This window comes from Pelophylax lessonae (genome assembly GCF_965119305.1).
Source record: "Pelophylax lessonae genome assembly, chromosome: 4".
Lineage (NCBI taxonomy): Eukaryota > Metazoa > Chordata > Amphibia > Anura > Ranidae > Pelophylax > Pelophylax lessonae.
Window position 1 is genome coordinate 403,745,942 of NC_138771.1, and position 27,546 is coordinate 403,773,487.

Genomic DNA, 27,546 nt, shown 5'->3' on the forward strand with positions numbered 1-27,546 from the left:
AATGTATGAAGAAAATTTTATTTTTTTGCAAAATTTTATAATAGAAACTAAAAAAAAGTGGGGTTTTTTTTCAAAATGTTTGCTCTTTTTTTGCTTATATCACAAAAAACCCAGTTGTGATCAAATACCGCCAAAATAAATCTCTATTTGTGTGAAAAAAATGATAAAAATTTTGTTTGGTTACAGTGTAGCATGACTGAGCAATTCTCATTCAAAGTGTGAGAGTGCTGAAAGCTGAAAATTGGTCTGGGCAGGAAGGGGGTATAACTGCCCTGTATTGAAGTGGTTAAATTATGGCCTGTTAAGGAACCTTTAGGAACCTTAAGTGCAGCAGAAATCTTTTTGTAACCTTGGCCAGATCTGTGCCTTGCCACAATTCTGTCTCTGAGCTCTTCAGGCAGTTCCTTTGACCTCATGATTCTCATTTGCTCTGACATGCATTGTGATCTGGAAGGTCTTATATAGACAGGTGTGTGGCTTTCCTAATCAAGTCCAATCAGTATAATCAAACACAGCTGGACTCAAATGAAGGTGTAGAACCATCTGAAGGATGATCAGAAGAAATGGAAAGCACCTGAGTTAAATATATGAGTGTCACAGCAAAGGGTCTGAATACTTAGGACCATGTGATATTTCAGTTTTTCTTTTTTAATAAATCTGCAACAATGTCAACAATTCTGTGTTTTTCTGTCAGTATGGGGTGCTATGTGTACATTCATGAGGAAGAAGAATGAACCTAAATGATTTTAGCAAATGGCTGCAATATAACAAAGAGTGAAAAATGTAAGGGGGTCTGAATACTTTCCGTACCCACTGTATATATATATATATATTACCCTCACTTCTGTCCTCTCCTTATTTCTGCACTCACCAACTCCTGCTATTTCTAAATCCACATGCACAAAAAAATCTCCAGGAAACTGGGGCATGTCCCTTTATATAAATTACACTCTCATATTACCTCCCTCACCCTTTTGCTTTTACTAACCTCTGGGGATATATCCCAAAACCCTGGGCCTCCATAATTTACCTGTACTTAACACACCCATTACCCTGTACCCTCTGGCTGCAGCCACAATCAACACCTTTTAGTTCCCATTTCTCTTCTTCCCAGACTCCCTTTCTCTTGCGCCCTTTGGAATGCCCGCTCTGTATGTAACAAACTCTCCTCTCTCCATGACCACTTTATTGTTGGAGATACAACAGCTTTCAGCTTATTACAGATAAACTGCAGTTCATAAATAGGACGCTAGATGTCGCTAATGCTCAGTGATATGCTATGCATTTCTATGATGTGTTGTCATTTCCTATAAACTGTATTGAACTTGTTGGTTGTCTTTTCCTGTCTGTGTTGTTCTTATTACAAATGAGAAGGTGACATGTTTGATTCCTGTGTTATGTTCCAATAAAGAAGCCAGTTCCTGTTTACTCCACAATGTCTGATCTGAATGGACTCCGCTGCACCCAGTGATCGCACTCTGCAACAGGTTATGGGCCCAGGATCCGGATAAAGTCTTATGACGAGGTGCGGCCCAGGCAGAACAAAGCCTTGAACGGGAGACAGTGTGACTGATGCGGAGATCGACATAAGGAAGCTTTCCAGTGACATCTCCTATAGAAAAGTAAGACTGTTCATATATAAAGGAGGAAAAAATGTCTGGAAACTCAGAACTTAAACTCTCAGTGGCCAAGCTGAACAATGACAATTATCAGCTATGGAAGTTTAAAGTGGAAATGCTATTATCTAGAGATGACTTGTGGGAGGTTACCACTACAGAGAGGCCACAGGACAATAATCATGACTGGGACAAGAAAAACAGACAGGCACGGCCACCATAAGCTTACTAGTGGAGGATGATCACCTCATACATATACGCCATGAGGACACAGCTAAAGGCATGTGGGACGTTCTTAGAAGACTGCATGAAAGATCCAGTTTAAACAGCAAGCTGTTTCTACTGCGGAAACTTTACAAAATGAGACTTAGCAGAGAACAGGACATGCAGGCGCATATAAATGCAATGCTGGAAGTGATTGCGCAACTAAGATCAATCGGGGAGAATATAACAGACAGCCACGGAGCAGCCATGTTGTTATGCAGTTTGCCCGATACATATACTGCACTGATCAATTCACTGGAGACACGACCTGAGGCAGATCTGAAGCTAGCATTTGTAAAAACCAGGCTCATAGATGAGTATCAGAGAAGAAAGGAATTAGTGCATGACTCCACAGAAACCGACACCAGAACTGCTCTTAAAGCTACAGACGCAGGTTACACAGGAAAGAGACCAGAGTGTGTTTCAGATGTCACAAACAGGGACACATAAAGAAAGACTGTACTATATGGAAAGCAGAGCAAAGAAGACAGCGTCCCTCTAATGCTAAACAAAAAGTCAAAGCCATAATCAATGATCCATGGGAAGGAAACTGGAATGCCACATTTAAAGCGACAGGCAACAATAAATGTCAAGGCTGGTGCATCGATTCCGGGGCAACCAGTCACATGACGAGTGATAGAAGTTTTTTCACAGAACTTGATCTGAACAACAAAGAAACTATTTATCTTGCAGATGGAAGCAAAATACATGCAGAAGGATATGGGCATGGAACCCTTGTATGCCCTGATGATGCGGGACACAATCTAGCCATACCAGTGAAAGATGTGCTTTATGTTCCTAATCTAGGAGGACTCTTATCTGTGAAGCGTCTGACAGCCAGAGGACTCACTGTAAAATTCCAAGGTGACAAGTGTTCAATCCTAAACGGCAACCAGACAGTAGCAAGTGCCAAGCTGGATGATCATCTATATCACCTTGACACAGTGAAGGAAAAGGTGAGACTATGTACACAAAAGCACAATGACTGTATACATATATGGCACAGACGTCTAGGTCACAGACACCCAGAATGCATACAGGAACTACAGAGGAGGAATCTGACAAGGGATCTAACAATATCCTCTTGTCCAGTTACTGTTAAGTGTGAATGTTGCATTAAATCCAAAGCTACAAGAGCAACACTTCCCAAAGTCAGTCAGAAGAGCTTCAAGACCACTTGACTTAGTTCACAGTGATGTGTGTGGTCCCCTAAACCCACCTACACCTGGAGGCAAAAGGTACATAGTGACTTTCATAGACGACTATTCAAGATACACAGTCACCTACCTAATGCAACACAAGAGTGAAGTTTTTGACAAATTACAAGACTATATATTAAAGACCAGTAACAAGTTTCAGAGGAAGCCTCTCATACTTCGGAGTGACAATGGAGGTGAATTCACCGGATATAAGTTACAAGAATACTTAAAACAGAATGGAATAGAACATCAAAAGACAGTCCCATATACACCAGAACAAAATGGAGTAGCTGAAAGAAAGAACAGAACTCTGACTGAAATGATCAGATGTATGCTGACAGACTCTGGACTACCACAAAAATACTGGGGTGAAGCAGCTATGACAGCTACATATTTGCAGAACAGACTTCTTTCCAGAACAATAGAGAAAACTCCATATGAACTTTGGCACAATGAGAAGCCAAATGTAAAACACCTAAGAGTTTTTGGATGCAAAGCATTCATCTACATACCTGAAGAAAAATGCACCAAACTCCAAAACAGAGCATTTGAAGGTATCTTTGTTGGATACAGTGACAATGTCAAAGGTTACAGAATCCTTGATCCCAAAACAGACAAGGTTACCATTAGCAACAGCATAACTTTTGTTGAAGATTTCAGAGACAATGTAATGACAACAGTAGAAGCAAGAATAGAAGAGAAAACTGACATTGACCAGCCCATCTCTGTAACTTCTGAACAAACAGTTGAAGTGAGTGCAGACTCTACCAGTACTGAAGAGCAGACACAAGAAGGCTCAGACACAAAACCGAGACGTTCAACAAGAGAAAACAAGGGTAAACCACCTGTACGTCTCTCATACAAAGCAAGTACTGCCGGTATCAATGAACCTGCAACCTGGGAAGAAATATCTCAGCTTTCAGAACAAGAAGCAAGTAAATGGATAAAGGCTGCTGATGAAGAGATAAAATCCATGCATGACACTAAAACATGGACACTTACAGAACTACCACCTGGAAGGAAAGCCATAGGCTGTAAATGGACTTTTAAAGTGAAATACAATGCAGATGGCACAATTGAGCGATACAAAGCAAGGCTAGTAGCCAAGGGCTATTCTCAAAAATATGGAGAAGACTATGACGAGACATTCGCACCAGTAGTCAAGCACACTACAATAAGGACTTTACTGACAGTAGCCGTCACAAGGAAAATGCAAGTGAAACATTTTGATGTGAAAACCGCGTTTCTACATGGGGAGCTAACAGAAGAAATTTACATGGAACAGCCGCCAGGGTTCAAAGATGAACAAATGCCAGACCTAGTATGCAAACTTCGCAGGAGTATATATGGTCTAAAGCAAGCAGCCAGAGCGTGGAATATAAAAATAAATGAAGTGCTTACACATCAAAACTTTCTGAGGAGTAAAGCGGACCCCTGCTTATACACAAAGAAATTGGGAGACAGATGGGTCTATATGCTTATTTATGTGGATGATTTCCTGATTTGCTTTGAGCAAGAAGGGGATGAAGCAGAAATACTAGAAAAACTAAATCAGAACTTCAACACCAAAGATCTTGGCAACATAAAGAATTACCTCGGCATCCAGATCGAGAGAGAGGAAGATGGCAGCTTTCTTCTGAACCAAAGACACAAAATACAAGAAATAATTGAAACATTTGGAATGGAAGACGCCAAACCAGTAAAGTCTCCTATGGAAACCAACTACCTAAAGGAGATGAATTGCCAAGATAACCCATTACCTACTAATACTCAATACAGGAAGGCAATAGGAAAATTGCTATATCTTACCACTGCTACAAGACCGGACATTGCAGCAAGTGTTGGAATCCTATGCAGAAAGGTTTAGATGCCAAGTCAAAAGGACTGGAATGCTGTAAAGCGAATCATTCGCTATCTTAAAGGGACTTCGCACTACAAGCTAAAGTTACCAGCAAGTGATGAAAGCACCTTAACAGGATATGTGGATGCTGACTGGGCAGGAGACACCAGCGACAGGAAATCTACCAGTGGATACCTATTTTTTCTGGCAGGAGGTGCCATCAGTTGGACTAGTAAAAAGCAACTCTCTGTTTCTCTGTCGTCTACTGAAGCAGAATACGTTGCTGCAGCGCAAGCAAGCCAAGAAGTTATATGGCTGAGACAGCTATTAACAGATTTGGGTCAACCACAGTTGGAACCAACAGAAATGTATGAGGACAATCAAGGATGTCTTGCACTTGCGCGCATGGAAGGAGTTAATTCAAGAACCAAGCACATTGATGTGAAGTTCCACTTTCTTAGGGATCTTCAAGAGCAAGGTCTTCTTGAGTTACTTTATTGCCCAACCGAGGATATGACAGCAGATATTCTTACAAAAGCCTCTGACTGCTGAAAGACACTCAAGGCTTACAAAGAAGATGGGTTTAATAGACTAAGCCTTAGCTGTTGAGAACGGGTGTTGGAGATACAACAGCTTTCAGCTTATTACAGATAAACTGCAGTTCATAAATAGGACGCTAGATGTCGCTAATGCTCAGTGATATGCTATGCATTTCTATGATGTGTTGTCATTTCCTGTAAACTGTATTGAACTTGTTGGTTATCTTTTCCTGTCTGTGTTGTTCTTATTACAAATGAGCAGGTGACATGTTTGATTCCTGTGTTATGTTCCAATAAAGAAGCCAGTTCCTGTTTACTCCACAATGTCTGATCTGAATGGACTCCGCTGCACCCAGTGATCGCACTCTGCAACATTAATCGCTAACTCATTTAATCTACTCGCCATTACCGAAACCTGGCTTCATGAATCCACAGCATCTTCTGCTGCCCTATCCCATGGTGGTCTTCTCTGGACTCACTCCTCCAAACCCTATGGATGCAAGGGAGGGGGTGTCGGAATCCTTCTAGCCCCACATAGCACCTATTGAGGCACATTTGTTATTTCTCTCCAGTTTCTTTAAGGATAGCCGTAGTCTACCGGCCTCCTGGACCAGTATCAACCTTTCTTGACGACTTCTCTGCCTGGCTACTTTCTCTCTTCTGAAATCCCCACAATTATTCTTGGCGACTTCAACATCCCTATTAATACTAACACTCCTGCCACTTCCAAACTTCTCAGTCTAACCTCCTCCTTTGACCTGAAGCAATGGATACGTGCTTCTAATCACTCTGAAGGCAATACCCTTGACCTTGTTTTCTCCCACCTATGCACTTTGTGCAACCTCTCTAACTATCCTTTCCCTCTCTCTGATCACTACCGTATTAGTTTCACTCTCTCCCTCTTCCCTACCTCCTCTCCCTCCGACCACGTAACAGTAGAAACCTACGCCATCTCAATCCTTATCTTCTCTACTCTGCTACTGACCACCTCTATGACAAAATATCACCCCAGTCCTGCACCGACCTAGCCACTTCTGTCTACAACGCTTCACTGTTAGGCTCCCTGGACACACTGGCCCCCTCACTACACACCGATTCAGGCCCGACCCTTTCAACCTTGGCAAACAGATAAGACTAGAAGTCTGAAAAAGCATAGCCATGCTCTTGAGCACCTGTGGTGTAAGACTAGGTCTCAGAAAGATTTCAACCAATATAAATCTGCCCTCCAAAAATACAATTCAAGTCTCTGCACTGCCAAGCAGACCTATTTTATCACTCTCATTAACAACTTATCATTCCGTTCCCATCAACTCTTCTCTACCTTAAACTCTCTACTTTGGCTTCCACCCACTAACTTACTCACTGCCCAGGAGATCGTCAATCACTTCATACAGAAGATTGATACAATTTGTGAAGAGACCTCTGTTGTTCAGATACCTTCCATGCATTACACAGTAGACAGAAGTGGCCCAGGAGATCGTCAATCACTTCAAACAGAAGATTGATACAATTTGTGAAGAGACCTCTGTTGTTCAGATACCTTCCATGCATTACACCTCATGCCCACAGGTACAATCATTACTTCCCTCATTCAACTCCACCACAATAGAAAAGGTTGCTAAACTACTTGCTAACATCCAGCTAACCACCTGCCCTCTGGATCCTGTTCCCTCGCAAATGCTACGTTCACCCTCTTGCTCTATTCTACACTCTCTAACCCACATCTTCAATCTCTTCCTCTCTTCTGGCATCTTCCCCAACTCTCTAAAACATGCACTAGTCAGCCCCATACTTTAAAAGCCCTCACTGGACCCAACTAATCTTAACAACATATGCCCCTTTTCCTTGCTCCCCTTTTTATCCAAACTCCTTGAATGTCTGGTCTACAACCGACTAAGCAACCACCTTGCCGAGACTAACCTTCTGGATCCCCTTCGGTCTGGATTTCGTCCTCAGCACTCCACAGAAACTGCTTTCCCTAAACTAACAAACGATCTACTAACAGTCAAAACCAATGGACATTATTCTGTACTCCTACTCCTGGTTCTTTCTGCAGCCTTTGATGCGGTTGACCACCCCGTCCTCCCCAAAAAATTTCACATACATAGTTACATAGTAGGTGAGGTTGAATAAAGACAATAGTCCATCCAGTTCAACCTGTGTAGATGTGTGTGGACGTATTCATTTCTCATACCCCTGAATGTTTCGATCCTTGAGATGTACGTCCAAGAGTCTTTTAAAAAAAAAGCCATACTCCCCGCAGTTACTACCATTTGTGGCAGGGAATTCCACAGTCTGGTAGCCCATACTGTAAAGAACCCCCTGCGTAGCCTGTGGTTAAATCTCTTCTCCTCTAAACGTATTGTATGACCTTGTGTCCTCATGCATTCCTTGCGACTGAATCGTTTTTTTTCTATGCTCTGATCACCGTTGAGGTATTTGTAAATCGCTATCAAGTCCCCTCTCACGCGTCTCTTCTACAGGGAGAATAAATCTAGTGCTTCTAAACGCTCTTTGTAAATAAGGTCCTCTAATTCCCTAATACGTTTTGTTGCCCTTCTCTGTACTCTCTCAAGCTCCAATACATCCCTTCTGAGGACTGGTGACCAGAACTGGACAGAATACTCCAGATGTGGTCGGACCAGAGTTTTACAGTATAAAGTGATAGGATTATAGTTTTATCTCTGGAATATATCCCCTTCCTTATGCATGCCAAAATTCTGCCAGCTTTGGCAGCTGCAGCTTGACATTGTATGCTATTTCCTAATCTATCTTCCACTTAGACTCCCAGATCTTTCTCCATTTTTGATACACCCAGAGGTTCCCCCCCTAGCTTGTATATAGCTTTTATGTTATTGGTCCTTAAGTGCAATACCTTGCACTTATCCACATTAAACCTCATTTGCCATGTAGTTGCCCACTCTGTTGTTTGTTCAGGTCATTCTGAAAGATTTCTGCCTCACGATGTGAAGTTATTGCCCTACTCAATTTTGTGTCATCTGCAAAAACTGAGATCGAGCTACCGATCCCTTCCTCAATGCTACTTATGAATAAATTGAACAAAATTGGTCCCAGAACTGAGCCTTGGGGGACCCCACTTACCACCCCAGACCAGTCAGAGTATGCGTTGTTTATTATCACCCTTTAGACACGCCCCTTTAACCAGTTCTGTATCCAAGAGCAAACCTTGTGGTCGATGCCTGTCGCCCTTAATTTCTAAATCAAGCGTTTGTGGGGAACTGTATCAAACGCCTTAGCAAAATCCAGGTACACCACATCCACAGGTCTCCCACTGTCTAGCTCACAACTAACCTCCTCGTAGAATGTTAACAGATTGGTTTGACAAGAACGCCCCTTTGTAAACCCGTGCTGATTACTGCTAACTATGTTGTTATCTTTAGCAAACTCTTGGATATAGTCCCTTATCATCCCCTCCAGAAGTTTACATACGATTGACATCAGGCTCACCGGCCTATAATTTCTCGGGACATGCCTCTGCCTTTTTTTGAATATCGTTATCACGTTAGCTTTTCTCCAGTCCCTTAGTACATTTCCTGTCAAAATACTATCGGCAAAGATCAGGAACAGTGGTCTAGATATAACCTTACTGAGTTCTTTGAGTACTCTCGGATGTACGCCATCCGGGCCTGGTGATTTATTTGTGTTAATTTTATCTAGCCTGTCCCTTATTTCACCCTCTGATAGCCATAGTGGCAAGTCCTGTGAAGTACTGCTAACCAAACCGTCATGGTCAGTGTACCTTTCCTTTTCTTGTGTAAAGACTGAGGAGAAGAAAGCATTAAGCACAGTTGCCTTATCTGTGTCCTCTGTAACCATCCTCCCATCATCATTAATTATGTGTGCAACATGTTCTGACCTCGTTTTTTTGCTGTTGATATATTTAAAGAATTTCTTAGGGTTCTTTTTACTATCCTCCGCTATTTGTCTCTCGAAGTTGATTTTAGCCATTTTTATTTCGGATTTACATTTCTTATTTAATTCCTTGTATAGCTGGAAAGCCAATAACGTCCCCTCCGATTTATATTTCTTGAAGGCCATTTTTCTTTCCCTAATAAGTTTATTTACATTACGGCTAAGCCAGCCAGGTTTGGCTTTGGCTCTTTTAAATGTATTTCCCATTGGAATGCACTTTGAGATGCTTTTGTTTAATATGTTCCTAAAGCATTCCCATTTCTCCTCTGTGGTCAGTGTTCCTAGGGTTTGGTCCCAGTTTATTTCCTCTATCATTGAGCACAATTTGGGAAAGTTTGCCCTTCTGAAGTTTAGGGTTCTTATGTTCCCCTCATGCCTTGCTATGTTGTGATTTACGCTAAAGGTGATCATCCTGTGATCGCTAGAACCCAGGTTGTCGCAGACTCCTACATCTGAGATTAGATCTGGGCCATTAGTAATTAATAGATCAAACACTGCATTCATTCTAGTAGGAGAATCCACCAACTGAGACATAGTTGTCCTGTAAGGTGTCCATAAAGAGATGGGCCTTTAGTGAGTGTGCAGTCCCCTCTTCCCAGTTAATGTTGGGATAGTTGAAGTCCCCTAATATGATAACTGGCCCCAGCTTTGCCACGCTACCCAACATTGACATATATTCCAATTTTACCTCCTCCCTTTGGTTTGATGGCCTATAACAAACCCCCACAATTACTTTCCCCTTTTCACCTTCCCTATGGAGTTCTACCCACACGGATTCTAACTCTGTACTCATCGCTTCCATAATATCACTCCTTTCCACCACCCTTTTATTATTCCTGACATAGAGACATACCCCTCCTCCTCTTTTTCCTTCCCTGTCCTTCCGATACACAGAATACCCTTGGATATTGGCCAGCCAGTCGTGTGAGGAGTCGAACCAAGTTTCTGTTATTCCCACAAGGTCTATGTCCTCCTCATGTACTAACATTTCCAACTCATCCATTTTATTAGCTAGGCTCCTGGCATTTGCATATATCCCGCTTAGTTTAGTGGAAGTTGATATTGCATAGTGCTTAATTTTATTTCTGTTTGGTCTGAGGTTTGTCCGCACAGACCCCCCAATTTTAAACGCTACGGACCTGCTGTCGCTTCTGCCCCCAATAATATTTTCTGTCCTTAGCTCTCTCCTAACTGACTCTACCACTGGGCCCTCCTAGTTTAAAAGCACCTCCAACTTGGTGGCCATCTTTCTCCCCAAAAGAGCTGTACCATCCCCATTAAGGTGCAGCCCATCCTTACTAAAGAGCCGGTAGCCGACTGAGAAGTCAGCCCAGTTCTCCAGGAACCCAAACCCCTCCTTCCTACACCAGTTCCTCAGCCACTTGCTAAGTTCCCTAAGCTCCTTCTGCCTCTCTGGTGTGGCTCGAGGAACAGGCAGTATTTCAGAGAAAACCACATTGGAGGTCCTATTCCTCAATCTAGTCCCTAAATCCCTGAAATCATTCTTTAGGATCCCCCACCTTCCACCTTCCTCTTACTTGGTCATTGGTGCCAACATGCACCATGACCGCTGGGTCCTCCCCAGCCCCGCCCAATAATCTGTCTACTCGATCCGCGATGTGCCGAACTCGAGCGCTCGGTAAACAACATACTGTTCGGCTACTGCAATCGTTTTGACAGATTTCCCGATCTGTCCTCATGATAATTGAGTCACCCACTACCACAACCTGTCTAACATTTCCTGAGTCACAGCTCCCTTTCTTCCTGGAGCCGCCGCTCCCATGGTAGCTGGGGGAGGGCCCCTGCTCCAGAACTGCCTCCCCTGAGCTGATATCCCCATCATCATCCAACTTGGAATATTTGTTGGGGTGAATCAACTCAGGACTGGCCTCCCTGGCGCTCTTCCCTCTACCCCCCCTAACTGTCACCCAACTGCCTACCTCTGTTGCCTGCGTCTCCACGTCTCCACTATGCAGGTCCCTGCCAGCACCTGATGGGTAATGTCCAAGCTCCTTTCCAGGTTGTTGATGTTACGCAGTGTTGCCACTTTGTTCTCTAGATCCAGGATCTGGGCTTCAAGAGAAACAAGTCGCTCACATCTTGCACAGCAGTATTCGCCCTCGATTGGTTCATCAAGGAACACAAGAAGTGCACTTAGTGGCATCCCCAATCCTGCCGGACATTATTACCCTCTATTCTATGGGGATAAATAGGATACCTGCTATTCTTTACCTACACTACCTCTATCTCCCCTGGTACTAAACCTGGGGTACTCACCAGTCATTTACGGTACTTACCAGTCACCTACGGTACTCACCAGTCGTTTACGGTACTCTCCAGTCGCCTACAGTACTCACCAGTCGCCTACGGTCGCTAGGTCCTCCTAGTCGCTCGGTATACCTGGTCCCAGTCGTTACAGTATCTCCCCAGGCACTGAGGTTACAACCAGATGCTAAATTACTCCTTAGTTGCTAAGGTTTACACCCAGTTGCTAACCCCCACTCGCTAAGGCTACACGCCTTGTCACTAAACATTCACCCAGTCGCTTAACACCCAATCGCTAACACCCAGTCACTAAGGCTACACGCCTTGTCACTAAATATTCACCCAGTCGCTAACACCCAGTCGCTAAGGCTACACGCCTTGTCACTAAGTAACTAAATATTCACCCAGTCGCTTCCTCATCAGTCGCTAACACCCAGTTGCTAACGGCCAGTCGCTAACCCTTAGCCGCTAGGGCTACACGCCTTGTTACTAAATATTCACCCAGTCGCTAACACCCAGTCACTAACCTCCAATCGCTAACCCTCCGGTCGCTAAGGCTACACGCCTTGTCCCTAAATATTCGCCCAGTCGCTAACCCTGAGCCGCTAACACCCATTCGCTAACACCCAGTCGCTAAGGTTACACACCTTGCCACTAAATATTCACCCAGTCACTAACCCCGAGCTGCTAACACCCAGTCGCTAACACCCAGTCGCTAAGGTTACACACCTTGTCACTAAATATTCACCCAGTCGCTAACCCTGAGCCGCTAATCCCCAGTCACTAGCCCCGAGCCGCCTTTGGTCTTTGTGACTGTACTCTTCGCTGGTTTTCTTCCTCCTTATCCAACCGTACTTATCAGTTACTTATAATTCTTCTTTCTTCTCTCCCCTTCATTTCTCTATTGGGGTCCCCCTAGGTTCTGTTCTCTCCTATTCTCAATCCATACCTCCTCTCTGGGTCACCTCCCATGGCTTCCAATACCATCTCTACGCTGACGACACCTAAATCTATTTCTCTACCCCTCAGCTCACACCCTCAGTCTCCTCATGTATCACTAATTTACTAGCAGATATATCAGTCTGAATGTCACACCGCTTCCTCAAACTAAATCTATCCAAAACCAAACTTATAACTTTTCCTCCACCACGTACCCCTTCCCCTGATCTCTCTGTCAAAATCTATGGCACATCAGCCCATCCCCGCATGCAAAGGTTCTAGGTGAAGTCATGGACACTGAGCTTTCCTTCAAGCCCCATGTCCAATCACTGTCTAAATCTTGCCACCTCAACCTCCGCAACATCTCCAAAATATGCCCCTTTCTAACCAATGACACAACAAACCTCCAAATTCACTCCCTGGTTATCTCTCGCCTCGACAACTGCAACTCCTTTCTCATTGACTTACCTCTACATAGGATATCCCCCCTTCAATCCATCATGAATGCTGCTGCCAGATTCATCCACCCTACCAATCGCTCAGTGTCTGCTACTCTTCTTTGTCAATCCCTCCAACTGGCTTCCGCTCACCCAACAAACTAAATTTAAAATACTAACAACAACTTACAAAGCCATCCACAACTTAGCCCCCAGCTACATGATTAGGGTATAACCGATGCCCACTCTTGGTCTTAAACTTGTACCCACACCCCTTCTCTTAATTCTAAACAAAATACTACTGACAACCGACTTGGAGAAAATTGTGGCCTGGTAGGCCATTTTATTAACAAAAACCAAATACCAAAATTAACATTTTAAACATGAACCATAAATACTCCAGTATCATATCAAGAAAAAGGGGTTGTTGGTCTTGGGAGGCACCAAAAAATCCAATTCAAAAAACGGTATCAGTATCCAAAAATTCACCCCTGATACCACTTTGTTACCACTTCCCGGTTAATCCCCTACTAACCGGGATCCACTAGAGGGCTCCATACCTTGGATGGGTCACCCTATGCACTGACCAAAATCTGTTAACGCCTCCAAAGACCCCCAACCGCCAACACGAAAACACTCTACAACCCTCATGCCAACTTGCATCTTCCAGCTCCACGTTCCACATCCTGAAACTCAAGGGCGGGAGGGTGGGGATTCTTCTTCCTTCACACGATCCCACGCGGCACTGCTGCAGATTCCAAGCCCCCCCCAGTGTTACCATGCCCTTGACCCCACCCCACCTTTGAAGCTAACCAATGCCCACACTTGACCACCGGCCACAGCCCACCATTTAACCCCTCCATTGCCGTGTCCCCTGTCCACCCCATCATGAGGCCCTACGCCTATTTTTTTTTTTTGCTCCGGGCCTGTCTTCACTAGCCTAGTCTCAAATGACCAACCTAATCATTCTCTTTGTTCTCAAGACCTCCTGCTCTCTAGCTCCCTTGTCACCTCCTCCCATGCTCCCCTCAAGGACTTTTCCTGAGCTTCTCCAATCATATGGAACTCCTTACCCCAATCTGTCCAATTATCTCCTACTCAATTAGCTTTTAGACCAGGGATTCCCCAAACTGCGGCCCTGCAGCTGTTGCAGAACTACACATCCCATGGGGCATTGTAAAACTCTGACATTCACATACATGACTAGGCATGATGGGAATTGTAGTTCCTGAATAACTGGAGGGCCGTAGTTTGGGAATCCCTGTTTTAGACAGTCCCTAACAACTGTATTTTCATTTTCTCCATCAGCTCATCCTCCACGGTTATTGCCTTTTGTTTCACTTTACCCTCCCTTCTAGATTGTAAGCTCTAACGAGCAGGGCCCTCTGATTCCCCCTCTATTAAATTGTATTGTAACTGTATCGTCTGCCCTCATGTTGTAATGAGCTGCACAAACTGTTGGCGCTATATATATCCTGTATAATAATAATAATATAATTTTTGCTAATAAAATGGATTAACGCCCAAGCCCTTCACGCGCCTAAAAAGATTACATGCGTTTAGAAGAGTCAATTTTGTTTTTGCCAAAATTCTACTACTAGGAGGAAAGGTGTCTAGGAGAGATGACTAAACATCCTGTGTGCATGAGGCCTAAAATGTAATAAGGTACATATTAGGAAAAGTACAAGAGGCATTAAAGAGGAGCTCCAGTCTCTTAAGTGAAAATTAAAAGTCAGCAATTACAAAAACTGTAGCTGCTGACTTTTAATAAATAGACACTCATCTGTCCCACAATCTAGTAGTGTGCTCCACCCCAGTTGTTTTCTCCCTATGTCCTCCCTTGCCAGCACCACCATCTTTACTTTGGGCACCCAGTTTTCTCCCTATGTCCTCCCTTGCCAGCGCCAGCATCTTTACTTTGGGCACCCAGCTGTGACAGCTTGCGGCTTCACAGCTGGATGCCCACTAGGCATGCGCGAGCAGCGCTGCGCTCTGTGACTGGTCCTGCCATATGTCCCAGAAGACTATTGGGGGGGGGGGAACTTCCCCTTCCGATCGCTTGGCGATCGGAGCAGATGTGGAAGCGGGTACCTGTCAAAAATCGGGTACTCGTTCCCGCCCTCCTTCTTAAAAGCTCCACAAACAGGAGCGAGGAAGGCGGCCTTAAAGGGGAACTTTCCCTTTTGGATGGAGCTCTGCTTCAAAGAGGACAGCACAGGGAAACAGTGTAGGTGCATGATATCAGAGAGGTGAAAAAAAAACAGAAGCTTAGCATTTAGTCTGGAGAGAAACCTAGGACACAGTAAAGTAAAATGCTGAAGTGTCTATTCACTTACCCTGCTGAACCCTATGCTTATCAATATAGACCTTTGGCCAATGTTGCAACTACAACATAACTAAAATCTGTGCCCATTCATTGTGTACATAAACTCACACTACTTCTCCACAGCAAACCTCTCATGAACATATTCTGTGTCACTGTTTATTCTGAGAACAATCTTTCCTCTACTCTTATAAGAAATACTTCTGAATAAACAGAGCAAGGTCTAAACTTCAGCCTCAATAAAAAGTAGCTTGTTAGTTCTGAAATATCCAAGAAAATTTCTACTATAATTATTTATTTAAATGTCAACATAGTATATTGGAAACTAATGTTTTTTTTTACTATAAAGCCGATGTCATGTCAAATAATTCAGCAAAAGAGTTTTGTTACAAATTTTTTTTTTGCCAAAATGCTACTGCCAGGAGAAAAGGCGTCTAGAAGAGATGGCTAAACATCCCATGAAGATGTTTAAATATCTGAAAAGTGAGGTGAGCATTGGTATTCAGACCCAAAACTCTGATATCCCTTAGTCCCCTTTCACACGGGCTTTTTGATCAGGTCCGCCTGTAATTTTTTTAAGCGGACCTGATTGGACGCTCCATGCACCTCTATAGAGCAGCGGATGTCAGCGGTGACATGTCCGCTGACACCTGCTGCTATCCGATCCAATCCGGTCTGTGAACAGGATTGGATCGGATAAATCCATAGGGTTTAGATGGTAACCCTATTTTCCATCCGTCCGGAGGATCGGATTGGATGGGATCATATGAAAACAGACAGGCGGTCCGTTTTTATCCAATCTCCCATAGAGGAGAGCGGGACTCTGACTCCGTGGATCGATCCCCCGCTGAGCAAAACGGAGTCCGTTGGGTGGAAAGCCTGTGTGCAAGGATCCTAACTAGCACATCTAGTGGAAACAAACTGCCTTCAAAAGCCACCAAGTCAGTAAAAAGAGTCAACCTGTGTGTAATTTATCCACTTGCTGCCCGCCCTATAGCAGATTTACTGCTATAGGGCGGCACCTCTGAACAGGATCACGTATGTATATATATATTTTTTTTTATATATCTATTTATAGATAGATCGATAGATAGATAGGCAGGTGATCTTGCACTTCCGTCTGCTGGGGGGCGTGCTGGGGGGCGTGCATGTGCCACTGGTGGCCCGTTTCTGTTGTGATAATTCACAGCAGAAACCGATCTGCAGGTGCCAGGCAATGAAAGTCCTCCCACACCCACCAATCTTTGGTAAACTACACAGAACTGGGATTTGCTTATGTAAACAAGACAATAAGACAGATAGCCGGTCTGACAGGGGGGAGGGGATGGATTCGGTGTTCCTGCAAAGCAGACACTAGAATCCATCTCTTCCCCTAGTAAAAACAGCACATACAGTACACACAAATACTGGGTAGACACACAGTTAAACCTTTGATCACCCACTTCTCACTTTTCAGATATTTATTTGTAAAAATTTTGAAAACCTTTTCCTTCCACTTCACAATTTTTGGTTGTAACATGACAAAATGTGGAAAATTTCAAGGCAGTGTAGGTGTGGAGAAAAGCAAATGAGCAACATGAATATTTATAGTGATGGACGAACATCGGCTGGGGCGGTTCGCGAACGTCAGCCGCAAATTTTCTCAAAAGCCTGCGAACCGCAAGTTCGCGGCGGGCTCCATTGACATTAATGGGAGGCGAACTTTAAAAACCTTTAGGTCATATTTGCAGCCACAAAAGACATACTAGCTGTGCACAAATAGTCCCAGCACATGGACAATGTCATAACAGAAGTATTGCAATTGGAAAAGTTGCCCTAAATTTTTTTTTTTTTTACAGTAAAAAATTATTATTATTTTTTTCATAAATCAGCCAGAACTGACAGCAGCCGGTAAATACATGTCTAATACATATATGGTCCATTCACACATCTGTAAAATGGTTCCGCAACCATTCCACAATTTGATGGAACCTTTACAGACCCATTGATTTGCAATTCCAGTCTAAAAAAATTGGAAATTCACAGGATAAAGAAGTAAGTGTCGGCCATTCCAGGCCCCAAAAATTAGCCCACATGCATTTACCTGACAGCTAAGAACGTAGTATTCTGTGGCTGAAGATACATTAGGCATTCACAGGATACAGAAGTAAGTGTTGGTCAGTATAGGCCCCAAAAATTAACCCACATGGGTTTACCTGAAAGCTAAGAACGTTGTATTCTGTGGCTGAAGGCACATTAAGCATTCACAGGATACAAAAGTAAGTTTCGGCCAGTATTGGCCCCAAAAATTAGCCCACATGGGTTTACCTGACAGCTAAGAACGTAGTATTTGGTGGCTGAAGGTACATTAGGCATTCACAGGATACAAAAGTAAGTGTCGGCCAGTATAGGCCCCAAAAATTAGCCCACATGGGTTTACCTGACAACTAAGAATGTTGTATTCTGTGGCTGAAGGTACATTAGGCATTCACAGGATACAGAAGTGTCGGCCAGTATTGGCCCCAAAAATTAGCCCACATGGGTTTACCTGACAGCTAAGAACGTAGTATTCTGTGGCTGAAGGTACATTAGGCATTCACAGGATACAGAAGTAAGTGTCGGCCAGTATAGGCCCCAAAAATTAGCCCACATGGGTTTACCTGACAGCTAAGAACGTAGTATTTGGTGGCTGGAGGTACATTAGGCATTCACAGGATACAGAAATAAGTGTCGGCCAATATAGGCCCCAAAAATTAGCCCACATGGGTTTACCTGACAGCGAAGAACGTTGTATTCTGTGGCTGAAGGTACATTAGGCATTCACAGGATACAGAAGTAAGTGTCAGCCAGTATTGGCCCCAAAAATTAGCTCACATGGGTTTACCTGACAGCTAATAACGTTGTATTCTGTGGCTGAAGGTACATTAGGCATTAACAGGATAAATAAGTAAGTGTCGGCCGTGAAAGGTCCCAAAAATTAGCCCACATGGGTTTACCTGCATTCTGACTGCATTCCTCATCTTCCTGCTCCTGCTCCTCGACGGCTTGATCAATGACACGACGCAATGCACGCTCCAGAAAGAAGGTGTAAGGTACGATGTCACTGATGGCGCCCTGGCCGTGACTGACCAGTTTGGTGATCTCATCGAATGGCCGCAGAAGTCTGCATGCGTCCCGTATGAGCAGCCACTGGCGAGGTGAAAAAAACCCGCAGAGTTCTTACAGGTAGTCGTTAACTGCACGTTTCTGCTGGAGCAGCCTATCAAGCATATGCAACGTTGAGTTCCATTGCGTCGGGCAGTCACAAATAAGACGCCTGATGGGCAGGTTGTATCGCCGTTGAATGTCAGCAAGGCGAGCCATGGCTCTGTAAGATCTTCTGAAATGGCCTGACATTTTCCTGGCCAGCCGCAAGACGTCCTGGACCCCAGGGTATTTGGCAATGAATCGCTGCACCACCAAGTTCAGGACGTGTGCCATGCATGGCACGTGTGTTATTTTGTCCTGTTTCAGCGCGCTCAGCAGATTGGCACCGTTGTCGCACACCACTTTACCAACTGTTAAATTCAGCGGTGTCAGCCACTGATCTGCCTGTGAACGCAAAGCTGAAAGGAGTGCAGGACCAGTGTGGCTCTTGGCTTCCAGGCACAACAGGTGCAGCACAGCATGGCAACGTCTTACCTGGCATGTGGAATAGGTTCTGGGGATCTTGGGCGGCGCAGCGGAAGAGACGGTAGCAGTGGAAGAGACGGTAGCAGTGGAAAAGGAGGAGTCAGCCAAGGAGGAGAGGGAGGATGGAGGAGGAAGAGGAGGAGGAGAAGAAGAGGCAGGCCTACATGCAATCTGTGGCGGTACAACCAAATCTACACGAGTGCCACGGGTTACATGCTTGACGGCCATCAGAAGGTTCACCCAGTGGGCAGTAAAAGTGATATACCTTCCCTGCCCGTGTTTGCTAGACCATGTGTCTGTGGTCAGATGTATCTTGGCACCAACACTGTGCGCCAGAGGTATATTCACCTACTGCTGAACACAGCCATACAGCTCTGGAATGCCCTTCTGCTAGAAATATTTCCTGCCTGGGACCTTCCATTGTGGTGTTCCAATGGCCACAAATTCCTGAAAGGCCCCAGAGTCCACCAGTTGATATGGCAGTAGTTGGCGGACTATGAGTTCCGTCAAGCCAGCAGTCAAACGTTGGGCAAGAGGGTTATCCGGCGTCATCATTTTTCCAGAACAACGTGACGACGGCATCATGGAAGGTGGAGTGGAGGACAAATGTGAGGAGAGAGGAGAAGGAGAAGAGGCTGGACAGTGAGAGCCTGGAGTGTGGCTTTGTGGGTTCTGACGGTGATGCTCCCACTGGGCTCGGTGATGGGAGTTCAGATGCCTTCTTAAGGCGGTCGTCCCTAGGTGAGTGTTGGGCTTACCGCAACTTATGCGTTGACTGCAAAGGCTGCAGATGGCAACGCTGTTGTCAGCAACGGACACATTTAAAAAAAGCCTACACTGCGGAGCCATGTGCTGGCGTCCTGGATAATTGCACAAATCTACATATTTAAGTTATAATATAAGCATATTGGAATTAAGAGTTTTTTTAATTTGCACAATTGTTTATTTTGCACATTTACATATTGCTTTTATTAACAATAATAATTTTTAAAACACTAAATATGAATTTATAATCTTTTATAACACTAAGAGAGATGAACTGAACACAGCATAATTAGCACTCTCTTTTTTGTGAATAAGAACCTAGTTTAATATTTATTTATTGTTTGATTGAAACAGCATAATTAGTATTCTCTCTTTTAAATAAGGACAAAATTTATATATTTCTGGTTTAACTATTAGAATTGGTTGATTCTAATAAGTTATTTATATTCATATATTATTAAGGATTCGTATTCACTACCCTTGAAGCGCAGTACTCCCCCATATAATAAATAAATTACATAGCCCCATTTTTGGTGTCTGTGAGAGGAGTAGTGTCCATTGTTGGTGTGATGGGAGGAATAGTGCCCTATGTTGGTGTCACTGGATGCAACAGTGTCCAATGTTAGTGTCAATTGGAGGAATCGTGCCCAAAATTGGTGTCAGTGGGAGAAATAGTGCCCTATCATTAGTGTAAGTGGATGGAACAGTGCCTAATCTTTTGTAACAGTGGGAGGAATAGTACCCCATCTTTTGTATCATTGGGAGGAAAAGTGCCCCGTCACTGGTTTCAGTGGAAGGAATAGTGACCCATCTTTGGTGACAGTGGGAGGAATAGTGCCCCATCATTGGTGTCAGTGGAAGCAATAGTGCCTCATCTTTGGTGACAGTGGGAGGAGTAGCGCATCATCATTGGTGCCCAAGGGAGGAATCATGCCCACTGTTGGTGCCAGTAGAAGGAATAGCGCCCCATTGTTGGTGTCTTTGAAAGGTGCAGTGTTCATTGTTGGTGTAAATGGGAGGAATAGTGCCCTAAGTTGATGTCAGTGGAAGCAATAGTGCCCCGATGTTGGTGTCAATGGGAGGAATTGTGCCCAAAGTTGGTGTCATCGGGGGAAATAGTGCCCTATCATTGGTATCAGTAGAAGGAATAGAGCCTAATCATTTGTAACAGTGGGATGAATAGTGCCTCATCATTGGTATCATTTGGAGGAATAATGCCCCACCACTGGTGTCAGTGGAAGGACTACTGACCCATCTTTGGTGACAGTGGGAGGAATAGTGCCCCATCATTGGTGTCAGTGGAAGGAATAGTACCTCATCTTTGGTGTCAGTGGGAAGAGTAATGCCCCATTACTGGTATCAGTGGGAGGAATAGTGCCCTATCATTGGGAGGAATAGTGCCCCATCACTGGTGTCGGTGGAAGAAATGCTGACCCATATTTGGTGACAGTGGGAGGAATAGTGCCCCATCATTGGTGTCAGTGGAAGGAATAGTGCCCGATCATTGGTGACAGTGGGAAGAGTAGTGTCCCATCACTGTCAGCGCCCCATCATTGTGTCAGTACAAGGAATAGCTTTCCATCATTTATATCAGTGGGAAGAACTATGCCCCATTGTTGGTGTCAGTGGAAGGAATGGTGCCCCATCTTTAGTGATGGGTGGAGAAGTAGTGCCCCATCACTGGTATCAGTGGGAGAAATCGTGCCCTATATTTTGTGTCCCTTGAAGGAATAGCTTTCTATCATTTATATCAGTGGGAATAACTATGTCCTATTGTTGGTGTCAGCGAGAGGAATAGTGCCCCATCGTTGGTGTCAGTGGAAGGAATAGTGCCCCATCATTGGGGTCAGTGGAAGGAATAGTGCCCCATCTATAGTGACGGTGGGGGGAGTAGTGTCCTATCACTGGTATCAGTGGGCGGAAAAGTGTCCTATATTTTGTGACTGTAGGAGTAATAATGTTCCATAATTTATATCAGTGGGAAGAACTATGTCCCATTATTGGTGTCAGTGGGAGGAATAGTCCCTTATGGTTGGTGTTAGTGGGAGAAATTATGCTTCACTGTTGGTGTCAGTGGAAGAAATTGTGGGTCACTGTTGGTGCCAGTAGCAGGAATAATTCCCTCAAGGGCTGGACAAAGCAAGCAAAGGGCAGTATTTGTTGCCAATGTTGCCTCACAGAATCGGTAGAATCAGTTTTCAGCGTGGATTGTTTTTGACATATGAGTTTAGGTGCCAGAAATTTTGACACATACATTTTCAGTGTGAATAGCGTTAACTGCATATATGAAACAATTATCATCCCCAAACAACTAATTAAAGACCCCTAAGTAGTGTAATAGTAAACTCCTTCTTTGGAGCAGATTACAAGGGGTGTCTAACCTTTGTTAAAAACCTTTTTTTAAAGACTCAGACACTGATGTTTCTTTGGTTTAAATATCTAGACTTCTGTACCACTCTTCTCTCCAATAAAAGTGCCTCAGTTGCTATTAAGGCCCCTTTCACATGGAGCCAACTCTGTAATGCGCATCCGCCTGCTCAGGAGGGGATCTCTCAACTGATCCCCGCTGAGCAGGCAGGTGACAGGAGACACAGACCCACTGTTCTCTATGGGATGGTCAGATAGAAACAGAACACCTGCCCGTTTCCGTCCTACTGTCATACGATCTGTCGGATGGATAGGGAATGGATCCCCCATCCATTTGTTTTTGGCGGACAGGATCGGATTGGATGCCAGTGGGTGTCAGCGGACACATGTAAATAAATAACACATAGCACATGAGCACTGAAGAACAACAGATTGGTTTCTAATGCTGTTTCTCCTTTCACACATCTGGGCTCTGTTCCTCAGGGACTGATAAGAAGAGGAATTCAGACACTTACACTGCTTGGATTTAATAAAGTGCCTTTATTAATGTATTAATAAATATTCTATTGTGTGTTTCATATCTGCCTGGAGTTCAGCTAAAACTAACATGACTGTAGACCAGGGGTGCTCAACCTTTTGATGAGCGAGGGCCACTTAAGTGATCTGGTAACTGGTTGCTGGTCACAATGAACTATGGGGTTTTGCCACCCCGCCCCAAACCACAAATGCAAACAAGCCCTGACTGTCCTGAGCCCTATATAAAGCTGCTTTCACACTGATGCACTTTGGTTTACCTGCACCTGCAGCTTTCCTGCAGTTACCTGCACTGAGCCAAAGACTTCTATTATACTTTGCGGGTGCGGTACACTTTCTGAAAGCGCACCAAAACTCCTGCATTCAGGAGTTGTGGTGTGCTTTCAGCAAGCGCACCAAAACTGCAGGATATAATTGAAATCTATGGCTCAGTGCAGCTAACCGCAGGAAAGCGGATCAATGTGAAAGCAGCCTCATAACCCTTTTTAGGGTATGCCCTTGCAAAAGTGCAGTATATGTGAGCTTTAATAATATGCTGGCATCGCTCTCCAGGCTGTTAGAAAGGTCCCAGGTGAAGTGCACTTGGCATCACTCCACGTGGGACAGGAGCAGGCACTATGGAGGAAGCATTAGCTTATGTGGCTCCGCAGCTGCCTGCTTCCTCTGCTGCCAGTGCTGGCTCCATGCACTCTGAGGCTCTGAAATGGTGGATTGGCAACCTGTTGATTGTGATCTGCACTTGCCGGCCCGTCATCCCACAGTATGTGCATGCTCTTTCCTGGTTTGAGGACGCAGGCCACATTGGAGGGCTTCACAGATTGAGCACCCCTGCTGTAGACCTTCAGTGACCTAAACGCTCCTGTGGACCAACAGAAATTACTAGCACTGCCAGTAATTATATCAGACATTTACATTGTGGTACCCTCCTGCTCCTGCAGGCGTTACTGCCCAAAAAAAATAAAAAAGGCATGACAACTGAAACTATCTGCAAATAGCTTTGTGACGTCACTGACACCAAAACACACACAAGGAATGTATAGTTATTTTGCATATATTTTATTTATTATGGTCATAATTGAAATGTAAAGGAGACGTATAGCCAAAGCTCTTGTGGCCATACTTCTCCTGTGGGTAACAGGAGTGCACTCTTGTGACCCAGATTCAGCTGACAGCAGGCTAAATTTCGCTGTCACAGAGCTGGTCTAGGCTCTGCAAGGATCCTGACAATAATGTCAGCATCCTCCCACATGCCTGACTGGCAGCTGGCTCAGCCTCTCAGAGTGCAACTGGAAGACTGAGCCAGCTGCTCTCTACAGAGCTGTGTCTCCAGTGAGCACTGGAGAGGCAGAGCACAGAGCGGTCACTGACAGTCACTGCTCTCTGCTCATTGAAGAATGAGAACTTGGCGATCAGTGGTTTTTGATCGCTCAGTTCTCAGTGTAGAGGTGGCGGGGGACAGATTCAGCGTTGGATCAATACAGCATCTACCTAGGTAAGTATAAATATATAGTTTATTTTTTAAATCCTGCACTTTTCTTTTAACAAAAGTAAACATAAATACTTTAGTTGGGTAAATATGATATATTGCGTAAAATTTTTGTACATTCATTACAATCTAGCAAGTGTAACTTGAGGTGAAAAAATGCGTTTCAAAGGAGTGATTCATTCCTCTATACAACAAATCAGAGATACAAAGGGAGATGGACACCGTAAACATATGTTGGTGCTCTCTAGCAGTGTAGGGGCAATAAAATAGAACAGTAAATACATACTACTTACATCAAGTTCTACTTTAGATTCAACAAGCCGGTCATGATCAGCGCAGTCAATCAGAAACACAATGCCATTAATGGCAGGGAGGTAATTTTTCCATACTCTTCGTGCTAAAACAATATTGCAAAACAATATAATTAAGATGAAGAAGTTGTAGATGTAATTGTTTTCACCTTGTGTATAAAGGTGTAGTAAAACACTTTCAAATATCACAAGTGCTTGCTAGATTTTTAAGATACTGGAAAATTTTCCATTGTTACAAATTGAACAGGGAGCAAACCTTTTTACTGCAGATTAGACAAACTAGAACATAAACCAAATCAAGAATGAAGCCATGAAAGGTCCTAGCTGGGGGAAGTGGGCTGTCATATTTATGGACATGCTTAGGTAGCAAAACTAAATTTCTCTTTCGTTCATTGACGGACACAGCTCCTGATTCTTCTTAACCATTGGGTTATACTGCCCACTACAGGAGTAGGACACTAGGCAGGAAAAAGCTTGACTACGCTAATGGGCAGTCCCAGGGGGTATACACCCACTCTCAGCTATAGTTACTCAGTTTTTTTTCTGCCTAGTCAAGAGTAAGGACCTAGTTCCTTGCTGGAATCTTTGGTCCTGGAAATTTTTTCATTTTCAATGGAATTTTTTTTCCTCTTTTTTTAGTTTGCTCCTGTGAGAACTACAATCTGGACTGGGCGACGTACTGGATAATATAGATCCTTAGGGTCTCCCTAGACCGGCGAGCGAGCACGTGCAGACCGCAGCTCCACGCTAGGTTGGCCACGACATAGCCCCACTGGGCGGGGGCTGGCCCGCGAGTTAAATGTCCCACAAGGACCCATACGAACTGGCTTCGGCCTGAGTTGCAGCATTTCTTTCTGGCCAACAGCACCCTCAATATGATAAAGCGGTGCCCTGTCTGGAGTGGTGCCGACCCTGTTCCTAGTGTGGTAAATAGCTGTTTCCCACTACCCCTGGAGGGTTTTGGGGTGGATGTGGGCCCTTCCTTGGAACGGTCGGACCCTTGGGTTCCCCTCCCTTCCCCCCAGGGATGTCTTCTGGGCTCCCTGCAGTTTTTTTTTTGAGCTGGTATGTGCCTCTCACAGCCGGTTCTGACCAAAAATGTAGGCTGTGGATGCACTGTTTGTGTCAGTGCGAGAAAATTAAAAAATGGAGGTTGCGGCTGATGCCGCATCGGGGGCACCGGTTTCTTTTGGCACCCACAGGCCCTCCAAAGCGGCGGGGGTGTTCCTCTTTCCACTTACCTTGACAACATTGTCAAAAACAGTGGGGTTGTCTAAAACGCAGTGGTTGCAAGGCATTTTTTGCTTGTGGTATTCTTATGAGGATTTACTGCATAAAAGGTGGACGGTCCCACCTGTAGTGGACTCCCTGGTTTCCAGGTCAAAATTAGTTATCTTCATCCCGGCTGAGAGTCCCCGACCTTTACAGGTTGAGCTAATAGGATGGTGGATGCTCTAGCCCGCCATATGTGCGCTGTGGCTGGTTCGGCAATTAGGCCGGTAATTACTATTGCCCTAGTGTCGCAAACTCTGACTGAGTGGGCTAAGCTTTTATGCCGGGACCTGGAGGGAGAATAGTTTCCCCTTGTCTTTGCGGAGCTGGTGGACTGGTTGGTCCAGGGTCTACAGTGTGTCTGTGAGACCTCTTTGGATGAGGCTTCTTTGATTCTAGGCTGTCGGTATCAGCAGTGATCCTTCTGCGTATTGTCTGGCTGAAACGCTGGTCTGCGGACTAGACTTCTAAGAAGGCCTTATCTGATCTCCCTCTTGTCGAGGGTCACCTGTTTGGAGCTTCCTTGGATGACATTGTTAAGGGTCTCATGAGGAGGAAGAGTACTCTTCTTCCGCAGGCTACCAAGGGCAAGGAGCCCTGTTGTAGACGTGGGCTCCTCGGCGGCCTCTTCAACTCTCAGGATCTCAAGATTAGGGATCAAAAGTCAGGGCCTCCACCAGAGGTTCAAAGAAGACCTGGTCTGGCAAGGCACGAGCGGGCTCTTACAGACCTGTGGACAAGGCTGCCTCTGCATGAAGGGGCGCCCTCACCCGTATCTGGGGGGGGGGGACGTCTTCACTGGTTTCCAGATCTATGGGCCTCCCTGGTACAGGTCAAGTGGGTCCACATAGTTAGTTATTTGGTCAGGCTACGAGATCGTGTTCGGTCTTGTCCCCTATAAAGATTTTTCCCTTCCAACCTGCACTTGTCCCCAGATCACTTACGGGGTCTCTTTGGGGCAGTGCAAGACTTGTTATTTCAAGGGGTGATTTCTCCGGTTCTGACTTTGGAGCATTTTCAAGGTTTTTTTTACTCAAACCTCTTTACAGTCCCCAGGAAGGAAGGTAAGGTACGTCCAATTCTGGACCTCAAAGCGCTAATCTGCTTTGTGTGAGTACAGAAGTTCCGCATGAAGTCCATTCACATGGTAGTGGCGTCCATACATCAGGGGGATTTCTACTCGCTTATTTCAATATCAAGGACGTCTACCTGCACATGTGCCGGTCGCCAGCTCTTCCTCCATTTTGCAGTGGAGGAGGAGCATTATTAGTTTGTGGCACTGACCTTTGGTTTCACCTCCGCACCTTGGGACTTCACAGGAGTGTTGGCATTTTTGAGTCAGCGGGGCATCACGGTAATGGGGTATCTGGACGATCTTCTTCTGCAAGCGGAGTCTCCGACTGCTCAGATGGACTACTGGAGATATCTCTGCGAACTCTGAGGGAGTTGGTGGGATCCTGAACATTCAGGGGTCTGCTTTGGTTCTGCCCACAAAAAATGGCCTATCTGGGTCTGACTCTGGACTCTGCCTCAGTCAGGGTGTTTCTTCCTCCGGAACAACTCCAGACATTGCAGGAGGCAATTCAGCTTCTGTTGTTCCGCAGACAGTCATCCCTCCGGGCATGTATTCGTGTGCTGGACCTGATGGTGTCCACCCTCAAGGTGGTCTGTTTGCACAGTTCCACACAAAATTTCTGCTAAAGAGATTCTAGTGAAATGGGTCAAGGATCCACAGTCTCGAGAGGTGGCTTTGCTCTCTGGCACTTCTCCTCCTTTACTGGACAGTTGTCTCTATGAATGCCAGT

The 27,546-nt window shown here is 44.8% G+C and overlaps 1 protein-coding gene across 1 annotated transcript in view; it reads right to left on the bottom strand.

Moving 5' to 3' along the window:
- Nucleotides 1–27,546, bottom strand: part of SAR1B (secretion associated Ras related GTPase 1B) — a 213,688-nt gene that overhangs the window by 68,454 nt on the left and 117,688 nt on the right. The window contains exon 5 of the mRNA XM_082252647.1: nucleotides 24,452–24,555. Coding sequence (XP_082108773.1) covers nucleotides 24,452–24,555 — 104 coding nt within the window. The remainder of the gene's footprint in view (nucleotides 1–24,451; nucleotides 24,556–27,546) is intronic.